This window comes from Anopheles coluzzii, chromosome 3, assembly GCF_943734685.1.
Source record: "Anopheles coluzzii chromosome 3, AcolN3, whole genome shotgun sequence".
Taxonomy (NCBI): Eukaryota; Metazoa; Arthropoda; class Insecta; order Diptera; family Culicidae; genus Anopheles; species Anopheles coluzzii.
In genome coordinates this window covers 86,492,772-86,510,727 of record NC_064671.1, presented here as the reverse complement: position 1 = coordinate 86,510,727, position 17,956 = coordinate 86,492,772, and the positions used below count along the sequence as shown (strand labels likewise).

The 17,956-nt window shown below is 45.9% G+C and overlaps 1 protein-coding gene across 6 annotated transcripts; it reads left to right on the top strand.

Annotated features, from left to right (window-relative positions):
* The first annotated feature begins 342 nt into the window (after positions 1-342).
* Positions 343-16,992, top strand: LOC120955318 (copper-transporting ATPase 1). Of its 6 annotated transcripts, none has more exons than XM_040376071.2 (6): positions 343-979; positions 1,090-1,168; positions 11,245-14,518; positions 14,814-14,963; positions 15,050-15,279; positions 16,272-16,992. In XM_040376071.2, the coding sequence occupies exons 1-6, from the start codon at positions 937-939 to the stop codon at positions 16,405-16,407; spliced, it is 3,912 nt and encodes a 1,303-aa protein (XP_040232005.2). In that variant the 5' UTR covers positions 343-936; the 3' UTR covers positions 16,408-16,992. The 6 variants fall into 6 exon arrangements, with proteins under 6 accessions (XP_040232005.2, XP_040232009.2, XP_040232006.2 ...); XM_040376075.2 differs by lacking the exon at positions 16,272-16,992 and adding an exon at positions 15,488-16,094; XM_040376072.2 differs by lacking the exons at positions 343-979; positions 1,090-1,168 and adding an exon at positions 3,440-3,970.
* The last annotated feature ends 964 nt before the right edge of the window (positions 16,993-17,956 follow it).

Here is a 17,956-nt window from a genome sequence, read left to right as displayed (position 1 = left end):
TATAAAAATATTTTTTTAGACCGTGATTTGAAACATGAGATCGAAACTGCACGGATTGTCAATCAAAATATCGTTCTAATTTCATGATTGTAGCAATGCTTCGATTTTGGATTATTGGATTTTTTCCTTTAACGCAGAAGGTTTGTTTTGTTAGGTGGCTAGGTTATCGAGGTATACAGAGGTTTGGCCGATAAAAATTGAATTAGTAAGAAAATATTATGTCGAAAATGAATAAAATGTTGTTCAATAAAATGTCCAAAATATGATTTTAGTGATTTCATGGCCAATAGCGAATCAGTTGAGAGCCCCTGCCGTTTAAGGCCAGCTGTCAAACGGTTCGCCCGAAACAAAAACAGTCGCGTAGGAGGCTGTCAAGTGGGAAGGTGGTGCATGCTCAAGGAATTTCGGTGCAGTGCAAGACTTGCACACTCGCACCAGACCCAACCCCTCCGTCCCGGGGGTTAAGCATAGGCATAAAACGCTATAGTTTTTAATGTGTGCAACATAAGCTCGGCTTAGCGAAAGTTTAACCTCTGCAACAAAACGTTCCCTTCGTGCTCAAATCAACCAAATTCCGAAGTGCTCGAAGAAGTGCCAGTGCCATATGATCCCAGCAGGCCCTCTTGAAAAGGAAGTAAACAGATTGCGTGTGCGTGTGTTTGTGTGTGTGTATGTGTGCAGAGTGTACTACGTCCGCCGACCGCGCTCGTTCTAGTTGCCGGGTGCGTGTGCCCAATCGGTCGACGATTGTGTAATATCGGCTGAAGAGGGTAGTACTGCCTCACAACCACTAGACGCGTCCGTATGGTTCACCTGGGCGAACTTTAAAGGGCACACGTCCAGTAGAAAGACCGCCCGCTCTTCCCTCCTCAGGTGAAGAAGGGTGCTTTGGAGGGTGATCAGTTCAGCCGAGAAACAGCAGCGATCTCGGGCACAATGTCGGTCAGCGGGGACAAAATGTTATCAGAAAACGATGGTGGTACGTATATACAACAGGCGAAGGCGCGCGCGTCACTCTTCTACGCATGCAACAGATGAGACCCATTCGAACGTTCCTCAAACCAATTGCTTTGCTTCGTCCCATTTTAGGTACCTCGAACAAAGAAGTATCGCCCACTGGCAGCAACAGCTCGCGGCGTGATGTGGCCGAACGGATCAGTAAATCTGTGTAAGTGTCAAAATGCAAATAGAAGAACACAAAAATATGCTGTCGGCTATTAAAAATATGGATCACCCCCTAAGGAACGGAAGGGGAAGCAGGCGCAAGCGAACAACACGCTGTCACGTCTCGGTCTAGGCAGTTCTGAAAATGTGCTGACTAAGATCCAGCCATTCTCGAGCTTGGGCACTCCAGCTCGGGTGTAGCCGTTGCCGTTCTGTATTAATGGACGAGCGATTTGGCTGGTACGCCGCCCTTAATTGCACCATTGTGCAGCAATCAAGATGGGACGCGAGACCGTGCGGGTGTTGCATCGATGGAGAAGAGGGTTTTTCGGGGGCGGAGAGAAGCCGAAACGGATTTGATGAACATCATCACCGCACGGTTGCTGGAATGATTGAACGAAGCCACCACACAAAGCCTATCACTAGGCCGTCCGGGCGTTATCAGGACCGATTGATTGTTCAAATTGTGTGTCGTGGAAAAAATCGACGAACTTATCACGATAGCACGGGTGTGACAGTGTGTGACGGGGGCTACAGCACACACTATTGAGGGCAGCTGACCCGTTGCAAACGGGGTGGTTGTGTCGCAGAGGCGTAGAGTATGATGGTGACGCCCGCGGAAATAAGTTGAATGAACTTGCACGGAGTGTGTACACTGTGCTTTTGTTTGGACGGGGCAGTTTGGCTTTCCTTTTCTTAGATAAATTGCGACAAAGGTCCCATATTTACACAATCTCACAACGATAGCGACAATGAATCAGCAAGGGGAATTAGTGGGAATATTTATAGATCTAATGGATTTGATTTTTTGACAATATATTACGTGTGATGCAAGCAAACTAAACAAGCAAACCGGTAACGTGCAATGCTTCTTGTGGATTAGAATTTTCAGCTTCACGTTAAACAGCTGATGTGTTAGCAAGGTTGCTATCTACTTTGGGCTAAAGATAAGGGACATAATAGAGCCATCACAAGTGGTACTTAAGATGCTGGTAGGAAACGCACAGTTTGCCATAGTGTGTACTATTTTTGGATTTTCTTAACTTATCTCAAGGTGGGAAGGCATTTTTTCCCCATATCGCGATGACGTGTTGTAGCAAAATGGCTCCACCAATTAAGGCATAGATGAGATCTACATTATGCTACGACGAAACGAAGAAGAATATCATTGTGGGTTTGAATGGTGGCAATCGATTGATAATAGAGTTATAATGTTAATCTATGTAGAACATATTTTTGCCTTAGTATTTGCAGTATTAGAGCTTGAAGAGCTCGATATTTATTCTAGTCGATTATGTTTTGCACAGGTTCTGAATACTCTGTAAGGGTCAAACGAAGAATGGTGATCAAACATTTAATTCGATTGGTGTTTAATTAAAAAAAATATATATAATTATTTAAACATACAGTAGGAGAGAGTTTACTGTTTAGAGACCTCTCCTATTTGAAAAGCCCCTCTTATTTGAACATTTTAAATAAGAAAAAGAGATGACTGTATATTGAATGAGTATATTATAGCTTTGATTCTAGGCTGTTGAAATTATTAGAATTTATTAAGTCTGAAGGATTAAATCATTATTTTTAAATCGATTTCTCTTGTTCATCGAGACAAAGCGTCCTAGACTGTAATTCTTGATATCGGAATGACTCAGCAACAGACTCCAACGAATGATTCATCTAAAGGCTAGGCAGTCACTTCACAATCGGCTCGATCCCGAAAAATACGTTCTCATAAACGTTCTTGTGATTTTTGTTTTTGAATTTATTGAGTTGCTCTTCTTAAAAATAACGTTGTAATTTAGGCAAACACACTCTTAACAAACAACTAACAAACCTTAATAAACACCAAACTTAACAACAGCTTTATCAACCGCTGTAGGCCGATTTTTAATGAAGCGTTTTAAATTAATAACAAACCGCTGAACGGTAAACAATTGAAACCAAAACACCCACACCGCTGCACCAACACAACACTGCAAACGATTTTCTAACGATCGCCAACACATGTGCGTTACTCATGCGCATAGTAGTGTCAGTTAAAGTTTCCACCAATACCACCGACACAACTCGAAACGACGTGATCGCAGACAACCCACACAGCTGGAACGGGCGATAATAGCGCGCGCCTGTTTCCACTAATCTAAGCGCGGCGATAGGGCATCAAATGACGTTCGACGGCGCAAACACACCAATACAGGAAGGAGCGCCGCCCTTCTAATAGCAGTCCCTGTTCGTAAAGCTCTTGGAGCCCGCGAACTCGCAAAACCGGTGCGGTGCACGGCCACAGTTCGTTTGGAACCGTTCGTGAGCGAACGTTGAGCTGCGCGCGTTACAACGTACTTTGCCGGATAGGATCGGATCAGTTTTAGTGTATCCTGGACGGTTAGGTAGTGGCGTGTGTTGGAGTGGTTTCCCGTGCGTACGTGTGGGTCGATTTAACACGGGCACCGGCCTAGGCAGTTGTGTTGTTACCAGTGGCAGTGTCGAATGGTGAAAGTAATATGTAATGGCCAGCAGGGTACAGGCATTTTTTACACAGTATTAAAGATCCGGCCCCGGCCTCCGGTGTGTCCGAAGTTGTGAAAGTTGGGAAAAAGCTTGGCTGTGAAAAAAGGCGGTAGTGGTGGCAAGAGAGTTGGCCCAGTGTTTGTAAATTGTAAAACAACGCGAACAGACAAGCCGAGCAGACAGACCAACGAGATGCGATGAATTTCCTCAAAAACATCAACAAATCATCACAGCAGAACGGTGCTGGGCACGGTGTCCAGTACGCACTGCTTATCAACAATGGCGGTGAAATTAATGGGTAATGAAACCAATAAGAAAACTAGCCTTATCTGTTTGATGATGGTGAATAACCAAGCTTCTAGTTCTTCAGTTGTCTAGTGTGTTATTTGCTTCAGCGAAAACGATGGTACTTTACCACCGCTCAAGTGTAGCAAAAAAAAAAAGACGCGCTAATCTACGAGCAAAGCTTCTTGAAGAGAACGACCTCCGGGGTATCGGATTTCAAGTGGTTGTGAAACTGTGCCCAACAAACCATCAGTTATCGGGAGAGGTAGCTCCCGTTTGCGGGGAGTTGCTATCTCTCTGGGCACACGATTTAAGATCACCTGGCAAGGACATACACCTCAGGGCATCGTTTGCGTTTGACATTTACTCCAGACGGCGCACAAAGTGAAGCGAGCAAGAGATGCACCAAAAGAAGATCATTAACCAATCTTCGAATGTTAAAGGGCAATACATCGTCAATTTATACTGATAAGGACTACGTAATGATGCTTCAGTACCGCGTAGAAATACCGAATATTAGTTGTTTGCTCAGAAAAGCTACAAAAAAGCGTTTTTTTTACTAAATTTGTACTGACGTCAGTGAAAAGATCGTAAATGATTGCTCTAGCGACAGGGAACCGTGAAGTTGGTTGTTTGGGCATACTGTTTATACTCCTTGGTAACTTGGGTAAGATAAGCTCCGACTACACTTACACTCTCCCATCACTTACCGATGGGCTTACGTTACGTCTGGAGCAAGTGCCCTATCAAACACTGCTCTCCTATTGTGTGCTTAGACACTGGCATTGGAGAGATTTTGTTTGGAATTAGATTTTGAGTTGATTGAGCAGTTCCAGCAAGTTTCAGAACCTTGTCCCTGCTTGTGTTTATAACACATTCCGGGAACTACCTGCATAGATAAGCTTCAAAGTAAATGGTATAATAGAAGCTACACTAAATGCTGTTTTATTATTCGTACTGTGATAGATCTACCCTTGTGCGCATCGTCTGCTAGTACTGTATCCGATTAATGCATGTGGTGGATGCTATCCAGTTACCTTGCAGCCACAGGTAGTCTATGACCGACATATGCGGTGCTGTTACTACTTCAACCGCTGGCTGGAAGGGTGCGAAAAAATGCACCAAAATGCAACAGGTGGGTTGATGAGGCGTAAAACATCACCCACTGAAGGTTGTTTCGGTGGGCTTGAATTGACTCTATACATTATAACTATGGCAAACCCATTTGGATGTTGTGTTGGAGGAAGTGGATGTAACACATTGTATAGTTTGTTGCATTCCTTGCTTTGCAATTGATTTGATTAAACTTGTTTGGTGGATGAGTGCATTATTTTAATTAAAAAAACGACGAATGGAAACCAGTTTCTGCCGTGCATATTTTACTACTGGTCTGGTGATTTATGTTTGTTTTAATTAACTAACGCAACAAGAACTGGAAATAAGTTATTTTTGGAAGTGTTTCACGTTGTTCCATGATTGTGCTTCATTGTGTTATCAGCTGATACTTTACAAGTTGTTGGTAGTTTGCAAACACTTGGAGACGCCCGACGGTCTAACGACAGCCGCTTCGACCTTTGTAAAGACCACTTGTGATTCTTGGTTAGTATCGTCTACCTGTAGCAAGAATTATTCTCTTGCTTGTTATTCGACGTAAGAGACGTAAGACATATTGTTGAGGTCCAAGTTTGCAGGCTTCGTGTCGGTCGCCGTTACTTGGCTTAATGCGCGTGTTAAATTCTGTTCAATCTCGTTTGAAAAACTGGAAAGACCACAGAACGCCAATTGTATTCAAAAGAATATAAATGGTTGCTAAATTGATCATATCTACCAAGAGCTATTCGGAAATTCCATCAACTTTTTTTGTTGTGTGCCCGTTATTCATAATCAAATGAATGTTAAAAATTAAGCCAATTAATCTTTTATGCTTCTTCCTGTTAGATTAGCTGTTTTCAATTTACTGTAATCTTTTTTAATTGATTTAATTGATCATAATTCTTCGATCAACCGTATTTTAAAGAATTCTTTAGGTGTTTTTAACTCAATATTTTGCATTTGACCCTCTGTTTAAAGTATCGTTTTTTTAAACATTGTATCTGTATACCGCTATCGCACCATTAATTGGCGAACGACTCGCCGACCCAACCTTGGGGTTCATTTCCCACCACTCGGTAGTTTATGTAAGGGCAAATCGACCCCACTCTCATTCTCGCCCAGCCCCTCTGAGTGTTCCGTGAACAACTTCGTGCTCCAGTTTCGAAGGCATTCGCAAACGTATGTGGATGGAAATAAACGCAACTCCTTCCACTCTTTCTAGCGCATACACGTTTAATTGTAAGTCGCACGAATTCACGAAACCTACGCATATGGGGCGATGTAGAGATTTGTCGACATTTCGCAAATATTGACATTATCATAAAATGTGCGAGCTGAGAGATAGAAACAACAATATAGCGCTGGAAAGGGGGGCTCAAGATGATGTGGAATGAACGATACGTAAGAGTGGCATTGGATTATTTAGAGAAATAATGTGTCAAATGAAAAGCACGTGAGACAACGAATATATAATTTGTCGGCTGTGTATTGTTTATATTATTGAATTAGTGGAAAATTTTAGTAGATAGTATATCTATTAGATACTTAAAGTAGCCAGTAGCCAAGAATATGAAAAATCGGCTCTTGATGTAGAATATATAACATCTACTTTATAGTTATTGAGTGGGTCTATATAACTATATACATTAGCGTCAGATTAGATTTGAACGTCAGAGTTGTTGAACGTACGGCCAAACGCTTGCCACAACACTACCGAACATATTCTGATAGCTGCAGTTAGTATCCATGTTTGTTCCAAACAACGGCTTTTTGGTACTCACATTTCAAATACAACTGTATATAGATATTAAAATCTTCAAAAATATCTTCAATTTGCATTCCAGTGGCCGGAGTTGTTGGAAACGTTAAAGCACTATTATACGATTTATTGTAATTAAAGTGCCAGGCACTGGCACTGGCAATGTTACTATCGTGTCATCATCAAAGTTTTACAAGCAATGTTTTTACTAATTCGCGTGCTGTACATGTTCTTTTTAATCTTGCTTCCACCTGATAAGCGTGATGCTCTGGCGTGGTTTTGTTGCCCCATCATCATCAGCGGTGTGTTCGAGCCTCAGCTGATTAATGAGCTGCTGCGGATACATTTTGAGTGTGTTGTGTTGTGCAAAAAAACAAATTTGAGTCCTGAGCTACGGGATGTATTCTAATTGAGCTTTTTTTAGGCATACAAGTTGCTACAAGTGTGCGTGTGGTATGGTAGAGATTTGTTTACTTCAGGCAAGGGACGGTCGAGATACGGTGGAATGATCAAAACATACTCGATCGTAGCAGGAGAGGGAAATACACGAATATATGTTCGTAGTTACGATGTGTGGCTCTCTATGTATGTGTGTAATATGTTTCAATCCAACCAATGAACCAACCCCCACCCTTAACGAAAAAAAACCGGCTCGGTTTTTCCCGTCGACTGACGAGGGCGTTTCGTGTGATGGGTGAAAGCTCCTCCAGTTCGAACCGAAACTTGAGCCAGACAACGGCTCACTCACACGGTGTAGTTGCGCGTTGCTTGTGACCGTTCCCAATCTCGATCGCGTTGTTGCAGCAGCTGCGTGAAGCGTAAAGCCTAAGGGTTGTTGTCCGGCCACGATTGCGCATTAATCTCTACGCCTAGCAGTGACGTGCGATCATTTAATAGGTGGTTAGAAAACGCGCGACGTTACTTTCAAATGCGGCCACAGTTTCAAGGTCGTCGGACGTGTTCATAAAACCAAATTTTAAGGAGTGGGCAACCTTCATCCTGCTCCCACCCCATGCTTCAATAATGGTGTAGCCAAAAGTTACCAACGAAATAGCAGGGAGTGTTGTCCAGTGCCAAATCTTAACCTAACTGTGCCCAGCTGGCCAGCTTCAAGTTCCGGTTCTGAGCTACAACAGCTGCTTTGGTGAAAATGTGGAACAACGGGTACGGTACAAGCAGGTAATCGTCATGAACGGTGCTTTCCAAATTCGATTCTTCGACATTAGATGGCGTTTAATGAGTTGACTGGTGGCACTACGCGGGCCATCAAACGGTCGCAAAAAATGGAGCGAGAGCAACGGCGGCGTAACTCCAATCATTACGTCTAGGAGAGGTGCCGCTTTCCGCTACATGAAATAACAAAGGCAACGACGACGGCTTTCGGTTCGTGTGTGCTGGTTGCTCCACGAGAGAAATAACTTAAGCTGCCGTTGCTGTTGATACACCATCCACTGTGGACCAAAAAAGTGGGGGAGAATACGTATGAAAGCGCAACCGATTTTTCACGGTTTTCTTGTACACTTATGAACGGCGTTTCTTCTACTTTTAGTTGTTGGGGTCCCGTGTGGGATTGAAGGCAATTTGGCAAGCAGCAGTATAAAACAAACACGTGATGGAGGGGATACAATAGTGCCACAATGACAGTTCGGATAGAATTGCTTGCGGAGATGATGAAGATCAATATTTGCTTATTTGCACAAATATGATGATAAAATTCGGACCACTGGACGGGCACGTAGTGTATCGCATTCTACGTTTTACGATAGCACAAAGACTTTAATGCCATTTAGTTGCTAGAATTCAGTGATGTGAATCCTTCATGTGTACTAGAGGTTTTTTTACGAAGATTCTGTAATAATCAAACAAATATGAGTGGGGATGCAATTATTCAAAAGTTTTCCTCCAAAAATTCCAATCGTCGACTTTTGAACTCTACGTTTATTAAGAATTCGACAAAAAATGTGCTTCCAAATCCTTATAGACACCCTAACGACAGGATGGAAATATGTTTGAGGTTATACTTAGTTCGTGTAATGATTAAAGCCTTGTTTTGACTAAGTAATTGCCGTAATGTACACGGTTTCAGGACGATCGCTTTTGTCCATGTCTGCAAGTGATCGTATATTTTTCACTGATATCATTAATGTCTATTCTGAGTAAATGTCTGCTGACCATACAGGACCCAGCCTCAGCAATGTCTATCGTCTTTCTTTCTTTAATAGCGGAATGATATCCTAAGTGCCAAATGTGTTATGTCTGCTGAAGTTCATAATGTAGTGTCTCGTGAAGTAACATCTTGGATGGATATGATCAGTACAGATCCCAGTTTTTCTTCGATTTGGAGTTCCCACAAATCGGTAGTATTAAATATCATCTTTCTCTGGTGTATATGATCTTGCAAGGAAAGGTTTGATGGGAGTACCTTCGTTTGAAATGATACTTGTTATGATAGTACCAACATATTCCTAAAAATGCTTGTTCAAAGCTAACGAATATTAAATCATACTCATTCATTGTGAGTCATAAGGGAAATGTCTGTTCTACAAATAACGATGACTTGACTCTTATTTTTGCATTTTGAAGTACTTCGCACCGATAGCAAAACTATTGGATGACGAATTCAAAGCACGCTTGTAATAGTATCGTATAACAAATCCATGTGAAATGGGATCGTAACACCGTTTTTTTATAGTTTTGTTTGTTTGTTTTTCCAATTTTATTCACCAGACGATAGGAACTAATGCAAACAACAAACGATATGTTTTTTTACTATTTCCATTCACCGACAATCCGTTTATGCTCTCTTATGCACAACAGCACGACTCTGATTACCCGCTCCTACTCTCATCTCATCGCGCTCTACTCAGCCCAGTGGAGGGAATGATTCGTGAGCGAAATAAAATCGTCTCCCTTTTGCCCACAGGCGCTCCCTGGAGACGAAGACATAGTATCCGCCGATAAGACCGATATGCGGAACGGTGTGCTGATAAGGGTGTTTTTTAAGTCTCTCACGGAAGCAACTCCCATAGATCGATGATAATCAGTTGCATTCGAGTCACGGTGCGCGATAGTCGCACGGTAAAGAACTGGATTGACCTGTACGGTGCACCTCCATGTGCTTTTGGATGGATTTCCGCTACTGCCCAGTTGTTACACAAGTGGAAGAAAGACGGTCGATTTCGAGGCGCCCAGAATTACGTGACATTTAGTGAAGGAGAATCCAGCGATCGGAATAATCGTTTAAATTGAGTGTTAATTTGTGTCGCGCACCAAGATGTCGCTAGAATCGAAAGAATTCCACGTACCGGCAGACACGCAGCGACTGTTGAGGTATACTCATATTCGGTGCTTTGTGGTGAAATGAGATAATTTGCGACATATTCAGCAGAAGCTTCCGGGATTTTTTCCATTAATTTAAAACTCCGATATTCCAACTGCGTCTTGAGTTGCGGATGGATGTACTTCTCGTCGAACGTTCCGCTGGAAAGTGGAGCAGCATACAGGCGTTATCTTTTACGCATTGGTTAGTTTGTTATTTGCTGAGCCGTTGATAGGCGCTGGTTCGCGTTATCGGTTATTGAGACAGAGATTTCGTCCGCAGCACGCCATGTACGTGCCCCGATGTGTGCTATTGTGGCAGACAATCGGTTTCTCCATCGGTAACCCCCGGTGGGGCTATTGCACGAGCTCAAAATATTCCACCAGCGCTTACAATGTATCAATTTTGCATGGATGGAGGAGAGTTATTGTGTTTAATCTCCAACCGATTGAGTTTAAAATGATTCAATCATGAAGAAACTTTGTATCGAAATGTTTCCCTAGCATGCCTAATGCGAGTTATTCGTATCCAGAATTGAATCCAGAACCTATAGCTCATGAAACTTCAAAGATTCACGAATATTTAAGAATTCATACGAATCTGCAAAGATTCCTGAACCGATCAACCGTCAATATTTTAAGTTTTTTGAATATTTAAAGAACTCATAGATTCTTAAGTTTTCAAGAAATCAACCTAAACTAAGATTCAAACTGTGTATGCTGTGAAATGCAGTGAAAATAGTACAGTGTTGTACGGATTGTACGAATTGTACAATTATCGGATAGAGATGCATGAGTTGTAAAAGATAAAATCTATCTAAAGTTTTTTTTAATATTTAATGAATGTTAAGATTTATATGCTTTTAGGGATGTATGAATCTTGAGAGATCTTTAAGGATTCGCGAATCATTGAAGACTCAATAATATCAAACTTTGACTATCAGATGCATTGATGTATTAAAAAGATATACCCAGATTCATAACTATAATTCAAAGTTATCCAACTTTAAATTTGACTTGAGCTCAAAAAGAAGAAATTAATTGAAATGCTTCAAAAGAAATTCATTTATCTACATTACAAATGAAACTAACAGATCCAACTTTTCTTCTAATTTTAGGGAAAATATGGACGACTACGGTGAGTCGACTGGACTGCTGGAGCAGCCGGTTGCCTCCGTACGACTGCCGATCATTGGCATGACCTGCCAGTCGTGCGTGCGCAACATCGAAGGCACGATCGGCAGCAAGCTGGGCGTGATCAAGATCAACGTGGTGTTGGCGGAAAATGCCGGCTACATTGACTACGATCCGTCGCTTACCGATCCGGCCCAGCTAGCAGCGGACATAGACGATATGGGCTTCGAGTGCACGTACACGGAACCGGGTGCATCGAGCGCCGGTCCGAAACGATCCATCCTCGTCGAAGGCGTCGAAAGTGACAGTGAAACGACGAACCAGAAATCGGACGTACGAACGACGCGCATCTCCATCGAAGGCATGACCTGCCAATCGTGCGTGAGAAACATCGAAGGAAACATTAAAGACCGTCCAGGGGTGATCTCCATCCGCGTGCTGCTCAACGAGCGGCTCGGCATCGTTGAGTACGATGGGCGCCAGACAACGGCGGAAGCGATCGCCGAACAGATCGACGACATGGGATTCGAGGCACGGGTGGCCGGTGAACCGAACCAGCCAGAACAGCAGCGAGCCCGATCCTCCCCCCAAGCGAACGGCAAAAAGCACGCGACCAACGGTAGCTTAACGCCGAAAAAGAAAGCGGACGAGTCGGCGCAGCTAAGGCGCTGCTTTCTGCACGTCCAGGGCATGACGTGTGCGAGCTGCGTGTCGGCAATCGAGAAGCACTGCCGCAAGATATACGGCGTGGAGTCGATCCTGATCGCGCTGCTCGCCGCCAAGGCGGAAGTAAAGTACGACGAACGGTTAACGACGCCCGCCGACGTTGCGAAATCGATCACGGAGCTCGGCTTCCCGACCGAGGTGCTCGAGGAGCCCGGCACGGGCGAGACGGACGTGGAGATTGAAATTCTCGGCATGACGTGCGGGTCCTGTGTGGCAAAGATTGAGCAGACGGCGCTGAAAATACCGGGCGTCCTGCAGGCGTCCGTCGCACTCACGCTCAAGCGGGGCCGGTTTAAGTTTAACAACGAGCGCACCGGCGCGCGCACCATTTGCGAAGCGATCGAGGGGCTCGGCTTTGCGACGCGCGTACTCTCGGGCAAGGACAAGATGGCGCACAACTATCTCGAGCACAAGGAGGAGATTCGCAAGTGGCGCAACGCGTTTCTCGTCTCGCTCGTGTTCGGTGGGCCGTGCATGATCGCGATGGTGTACTTTATGGTGCTGATGCACGAGCGCAGCCACGAGGAGATGTGCTGCGTGCTGCCGGGGCTGTCGCTGGAGAATCTGATCATGTTCACGCTCTCGACGCCGGTTCAGTTTGTCGGCGGGTGGCACTTTTACATCCAGGCGTACCGGGCCGTGAAGCATGGGGCGAGCAACATGGACGTGCTGATCACGATGGCCACCACGGTGAGCTACCTGTACTCGGTGGGCGTGCTGGTAGCGGCCATGGTGCTGGAGCAGCACACCTCTCCACTGACCTTCTTCGATACACCGCCGATGCTGTTCATCTTCATCTCGCTCGGACGGTGGATGGAGCACATCGCGAAGGGCAAAACGTCCGAAGCGCTGTCGAAGCTGCTTTCGCTGAAGGCGACCGAGGCAACGCTCGTCACGCTCGGCCCGGACTACGCCGTCCTGTCGGAGAAGGTCATCTCGGTGGATCTGGTGCAGCGGGGCGACATACTGAAGGTGGTCCCGGGCAGCAAGGTGCCGGTGGACGGCAAGATACTGTGCGGCAACTCGACCTGCGACGAAAGCTTAATCACGGGCGAGTCCATGCCGGTGCCGAAGAAGAAGGGCGCCGTCGTGATCGGTGGTTCGATCAATCAGAACGGGCTGCTGCTGATGCAGGCGACGCACACGGGCGAGCACACGACGCTGGCACAGATCGTGAAGCTGGTCGAGGAGGCGCAAACATCGAAAGCGCCCATACAGCAGCTGGCCGACCGGATCGCTGGCTACTTCGTGCCGTTCGTGGTGGCCGTTTCGGTGATCACGCTGGTCGGGTGGATCGTTTCCGGGTACATCGATATCGGCCACATCCCGGCCAGCGATCGGGACAAGGAAGGGCTTACGCCCTCGGAAATCATCGTCAGCTACGCGTTCCGCTGCGCGCTGAGCGTGCTGGCGATCGCCTGCCCGTGTGCGCTGGGGCTTGCCACCCCGACCGCCGTCATGGTGTCGACCGGCGTCGGTGCCCTGCACGGCATTCTCGTGAAGGGGGCCGGGCCGCTCGAAAACGCACACAAAGTGAAGACGATCGTGTTCGACAAGACGGGCACGATCACGCACGGTATGCCGATGACGTCGCGCATCTGCATGCTGGTAAAGCCGGCAGTTTGTTCCCTTGCCCGCGCACTCACCATCGTCGGATCGGCGGAGGTAAACAGCGAGCATCCGATTGCGACGGCGATCGTAAAGTACGTGAAGGAAACGCTGGAAATCGATGGCTTTGGCAGGTGCAGCAACTTCTCGGCCGTACCCGGGTGTGGCATTCGCTGCGTCATCTCTAACGTCGGCGACACGCTGAAGCGCGTGCAGCAGTCGGAGAAAATGCGCAACTATCAAAACTCTTACCGCAGTGAGCAGCAGCACCAGCAGCAGCCACTGTTCATGAACGGTGCCGTCGTGGAGGAACTGATCCCGCAGCTAAGCGCTTCGCAGAAGAACACGATCGAGCTGCAGCAGCTGCTCCATCTGGAACCGATCGGTGAGGGCCCGGCCGGTACCGGTGGGGATGCCGGATCGGGCGAAGCGTTTGCCGACGTGAACGAGTACAACGTGCTGATCGGAAATCGGGAGTGGATGGCGCGGAATGCGATCGTTGTGCCGCCCGAGGTGAACATACGCATGTCGGAGGAGGAACAGATGGGCCATACGGCGATACTGTGCGCGATGAACGGGCAGCTCGTGTGTATGCTGTCGGTGTCGGACATGGTGAAGCCGGAGGCACATTTGGCGGTGTACACGCTCAAGCGGATGGGCATCGAGGTGATACTGCTGACGGGTGATAACAAAAATACGGCCGCAAGCATTGCCCGCCAGGTGGGCATCAATCGGGTGTTTGCGGAAGTGCTGCCGTCGCACAAGGTGGCCAAGATCCAGCGGATACAGGAGATGGGCATGCGGGTGGCGATGGTCGGGGACGGTGTGAACGATAGTCCGGCGCTGGCGCAGGCCGACGTGGGAATTGCGATCGCCTCCGGTACGGATGTGGCGGCCGAAGCGGCGGATGTTGTGCTGATGCGGGTAAGCTGTCATGCTCTTTGGCTCAAGTGGGTCAACGGTGAGCTTTACCGGGCAAGATACAGGGTCTGTCATTTTTAACAGTTCTTCTCTTTTTTGTATATGTTTGAAATTATCAATTAATAATTGGAATCTTTTAAAAAAAATGGAAAAACAACAATTTGTGAAAAAAAGAAGGAAAAAATGCAAAAGGCTCGTTTATGGAAAATTAAAACAAAAAAAAAAATGTGTGAATGGACACTAGCATTATTTATTAACAAAAAATATAACATTTATGAATATGTTTTCTTATCCTTAGAACGACCTGCTTGATGTGGTAGCCTGCTTGGATCTGTCCCGGAAGACGGTGCGCAAAATTCACTTGAACTTCCTGTTCGCCAGTATGTACAACCTGTTGGGCATTCCGCTGGCCGCCGGCATATTTACGCCGTTTGGATTTACGCTCGAGGTAAGTCGCTTAACTGTTCCACAGAATCGTAAAAAAAAGAATGAAGAAATATTAACATTCCGTTTCATAATCTCAATCCGTTTTAGCCCTGGATGGCATCGGCAGCGATGGCGGCCAGCTCCGTCTCGGTGGTTTGTTCCTCGCTCATGATCAAGCTGTACAAAAAGCCGACCCAAGCCTCGCTGCAAACACCCGAGTACGTGGAGCTGATGGAGGCCGGTGCGTTCCTCGATCCGGACACCATCTCGGTACATCGTGGGCTCGACGACATACCGCGGCCGAATCTGGCCCGCTCTACCAGCTCCACACTGGCCAAGTAAGCAACGCCGGATATTGCTCATGCCATTCTTTACCATCATTCGCAAAACAGACATCAAAGGGGGAACAGTATATAGCAGTCACTAACACTCATACAACCACCCCCACCACCAGTTTTGCTGCTGCGTTCATTCCTCGGGTTTCTAATTATGTTTTCTTATGAGTTTCGATTAACAGTTTATGATTGTTTTCTATTTTGTTTTCAGTTTCTTAAGAGCACCCGTTAACACCTAACCCACCCATCTGCCTGTACTACTACTACTACTACTACATCACTAACCTCACTTAAATGCACACATCTCTTTTTTGCACTAACTAAACGACTGCACGTGGGCGAACGATCCTCTCGTTGTGGCGTAGCGCACAATTTAGGGCCCAATGGCTTGCCATGAAGCTGTGTGTGTATAACCTTAAACTAAAGTAGTGCGTTAGTAGTGCGGTGTTTACGTGTAGCTGGACTACAATTATACTTAGTACGATCGTAAGGATATATGACCGTCGTTCCACTTACTTAGAAACAGTGCCAGCAAGTCAAGTCGCTTTATTTGATTACTTAGTTTATAGCTACGTATTGGAGAAATGTTTTTTCCCCTTTTTTGCGTTACTTTTCGTTGGGATATTTATCATCAGTTACATTACTTACTTTGACACTTTATGTTTAAAAAATAACACCCCGTATAAAATAAAAGAAAACGATTGGCGCGCTTGCCACAGCGGTAGCGGACAGGTGGAAGACACAGAAGCTGTACACTGCCATGTAAGGATTTTGCGGAGCAAATGATGGGTAGTTCTGATAAAAGCGGTAAACCTTAATTTTTCTTTTGTTTTGGTTTTTATTTGTTTTGGTATGTTTTTAACACTGAATGAATGTGCACAATGTAACCTTTTCTCGAGTGTCATCCTCTTTTACGGCCTTATAGAAGAGCATCACTTACCCATGGTCTGTTTTCTATCTCCCCTCCCCACATACACGCACACGCGCAAAACTAGGTTGTTCGGACGCGGCAAAGACACGAAGGAGGACGGACTGCTGGCCACGCTGGACGATGATGAGTTTTCCGTTGGTATCGTTAAGACATCGAACGCGAGCATTTACAAAGACGCAACCGAGCTGCAGAAGCTGTAGATTGTGTCGAGGCGTTGCGTCGAGAGAAAAAAAAACCGCCGTTAAAGCAACCGCACACACGTGGCCGTGGGTATGTTTTCAGTGATTCTTTACGATGTTAGAGTCCAGTAAGCTTGTTTTGAGTGTGGACTATTTCCATCCGTAAAGTGCAGCCATACACACATACCGTAGCCCGGGCACGGCGTGAACGGTTCTTTTTCCTCAAATGCCTCCCCCCCCTCTTTTCTTTTCTTCTGTGTTTTACCAGTTTAGTGTTTTGGGAGGTTATTTTTGCAATCTTTTGTGTCCGTTGTGTTTCGGTTTTGTGTCAGTCATGTGATATTTGCATTGTTTGTTTAGGAAAGGGAAGGTACGAGCAACACGCCCGCCCAGTGGTGAAGAGGTGTGAACGAATAGTAGGGATTTTCTCTTATAGTATGGACGAATATTGACCAGTACTCAGTAGATGTGTGTGTGTACTTATACCCCTGTGCAAACGCCCCCGTACCAGTTCGGCAAAGTGAACTTGTTTTTTTTTTACACAAACACATATATGCCTTTTACCGAAAAAGACTTGTAAATAAATTATATACTACGTTTTTGTAACTGCAACCTTGTTGGGAAGTGTTTATCCGAAAAATCAGTTGACAACTCAACATGCTCGGAGAGTAACATGCGCCAGCCATCGTATCTCGGCAGCCTTCGCTACCGTCAGGATTCTCGGATCGCCATACAGCTCAGCAAGCTCGTGGTTCGTCGCTCAAACACGTCCATAGCGTGTCCATTAGTGTGCTGTGCTCTTTAGCGCATCCACGACTCCGATCCGACTCCGGCTCTTGCTAGTTAGTTAGACTCCAGCAAAATCCGAACCATTAGTTTCGTCCGGAGTTGTCCGGAAACTCCCGGAGTCTTTCGGAATCGTCCTGATTATTCTGGAATGACTCCGGATGATGCCGAACGATTCCAGACGATTCCGAATGACTCCAGATAATGCTAGGTTGTCCTACCTTCCGGAATTGATTCCGAAATTATCGGAGTCAGATCGGAGTCGACTTCGGATTCTTTACAATTTTACCCATCACTAGTGTCCATAGAGGACCATATCTCACATTTCGTGCGGGCTCGACGTCTTCTGGATCTCAGCAGCCGGTGATGCTCATAGTATGCACGGATTTGTCCGGAACGACTCCGTACGACTCCGGATGATGCCGAACGATTCCAGACGATTCCGAATGACTCCAGATAATGCTAGATGGTCCTACCTTCCGGAATTGGTTCCGAAATTATCGGAGTCAAATCGGAGTCGACTCCGGATTCTTGCCTATTTTACCCATCATTAGTGTCCATAGAGCCGGTCTCATAGTACAGTCGTCAACTCGTACGACTTAACAACATTTCCGTCATGGGTTCGATCCCCAAATAGACCGTGCCGCCATACGTAGGATTGACTATCCTGCTATGGGGGGAAATCAATTAGTCACTGAAAGCCAAAGCCCACTAGTGGTACAGGCAGGCCTTGACTGACAACGGTTGTTGAGCCAAAGAAGAAGAAGAAGAAGTGGCCATAGAG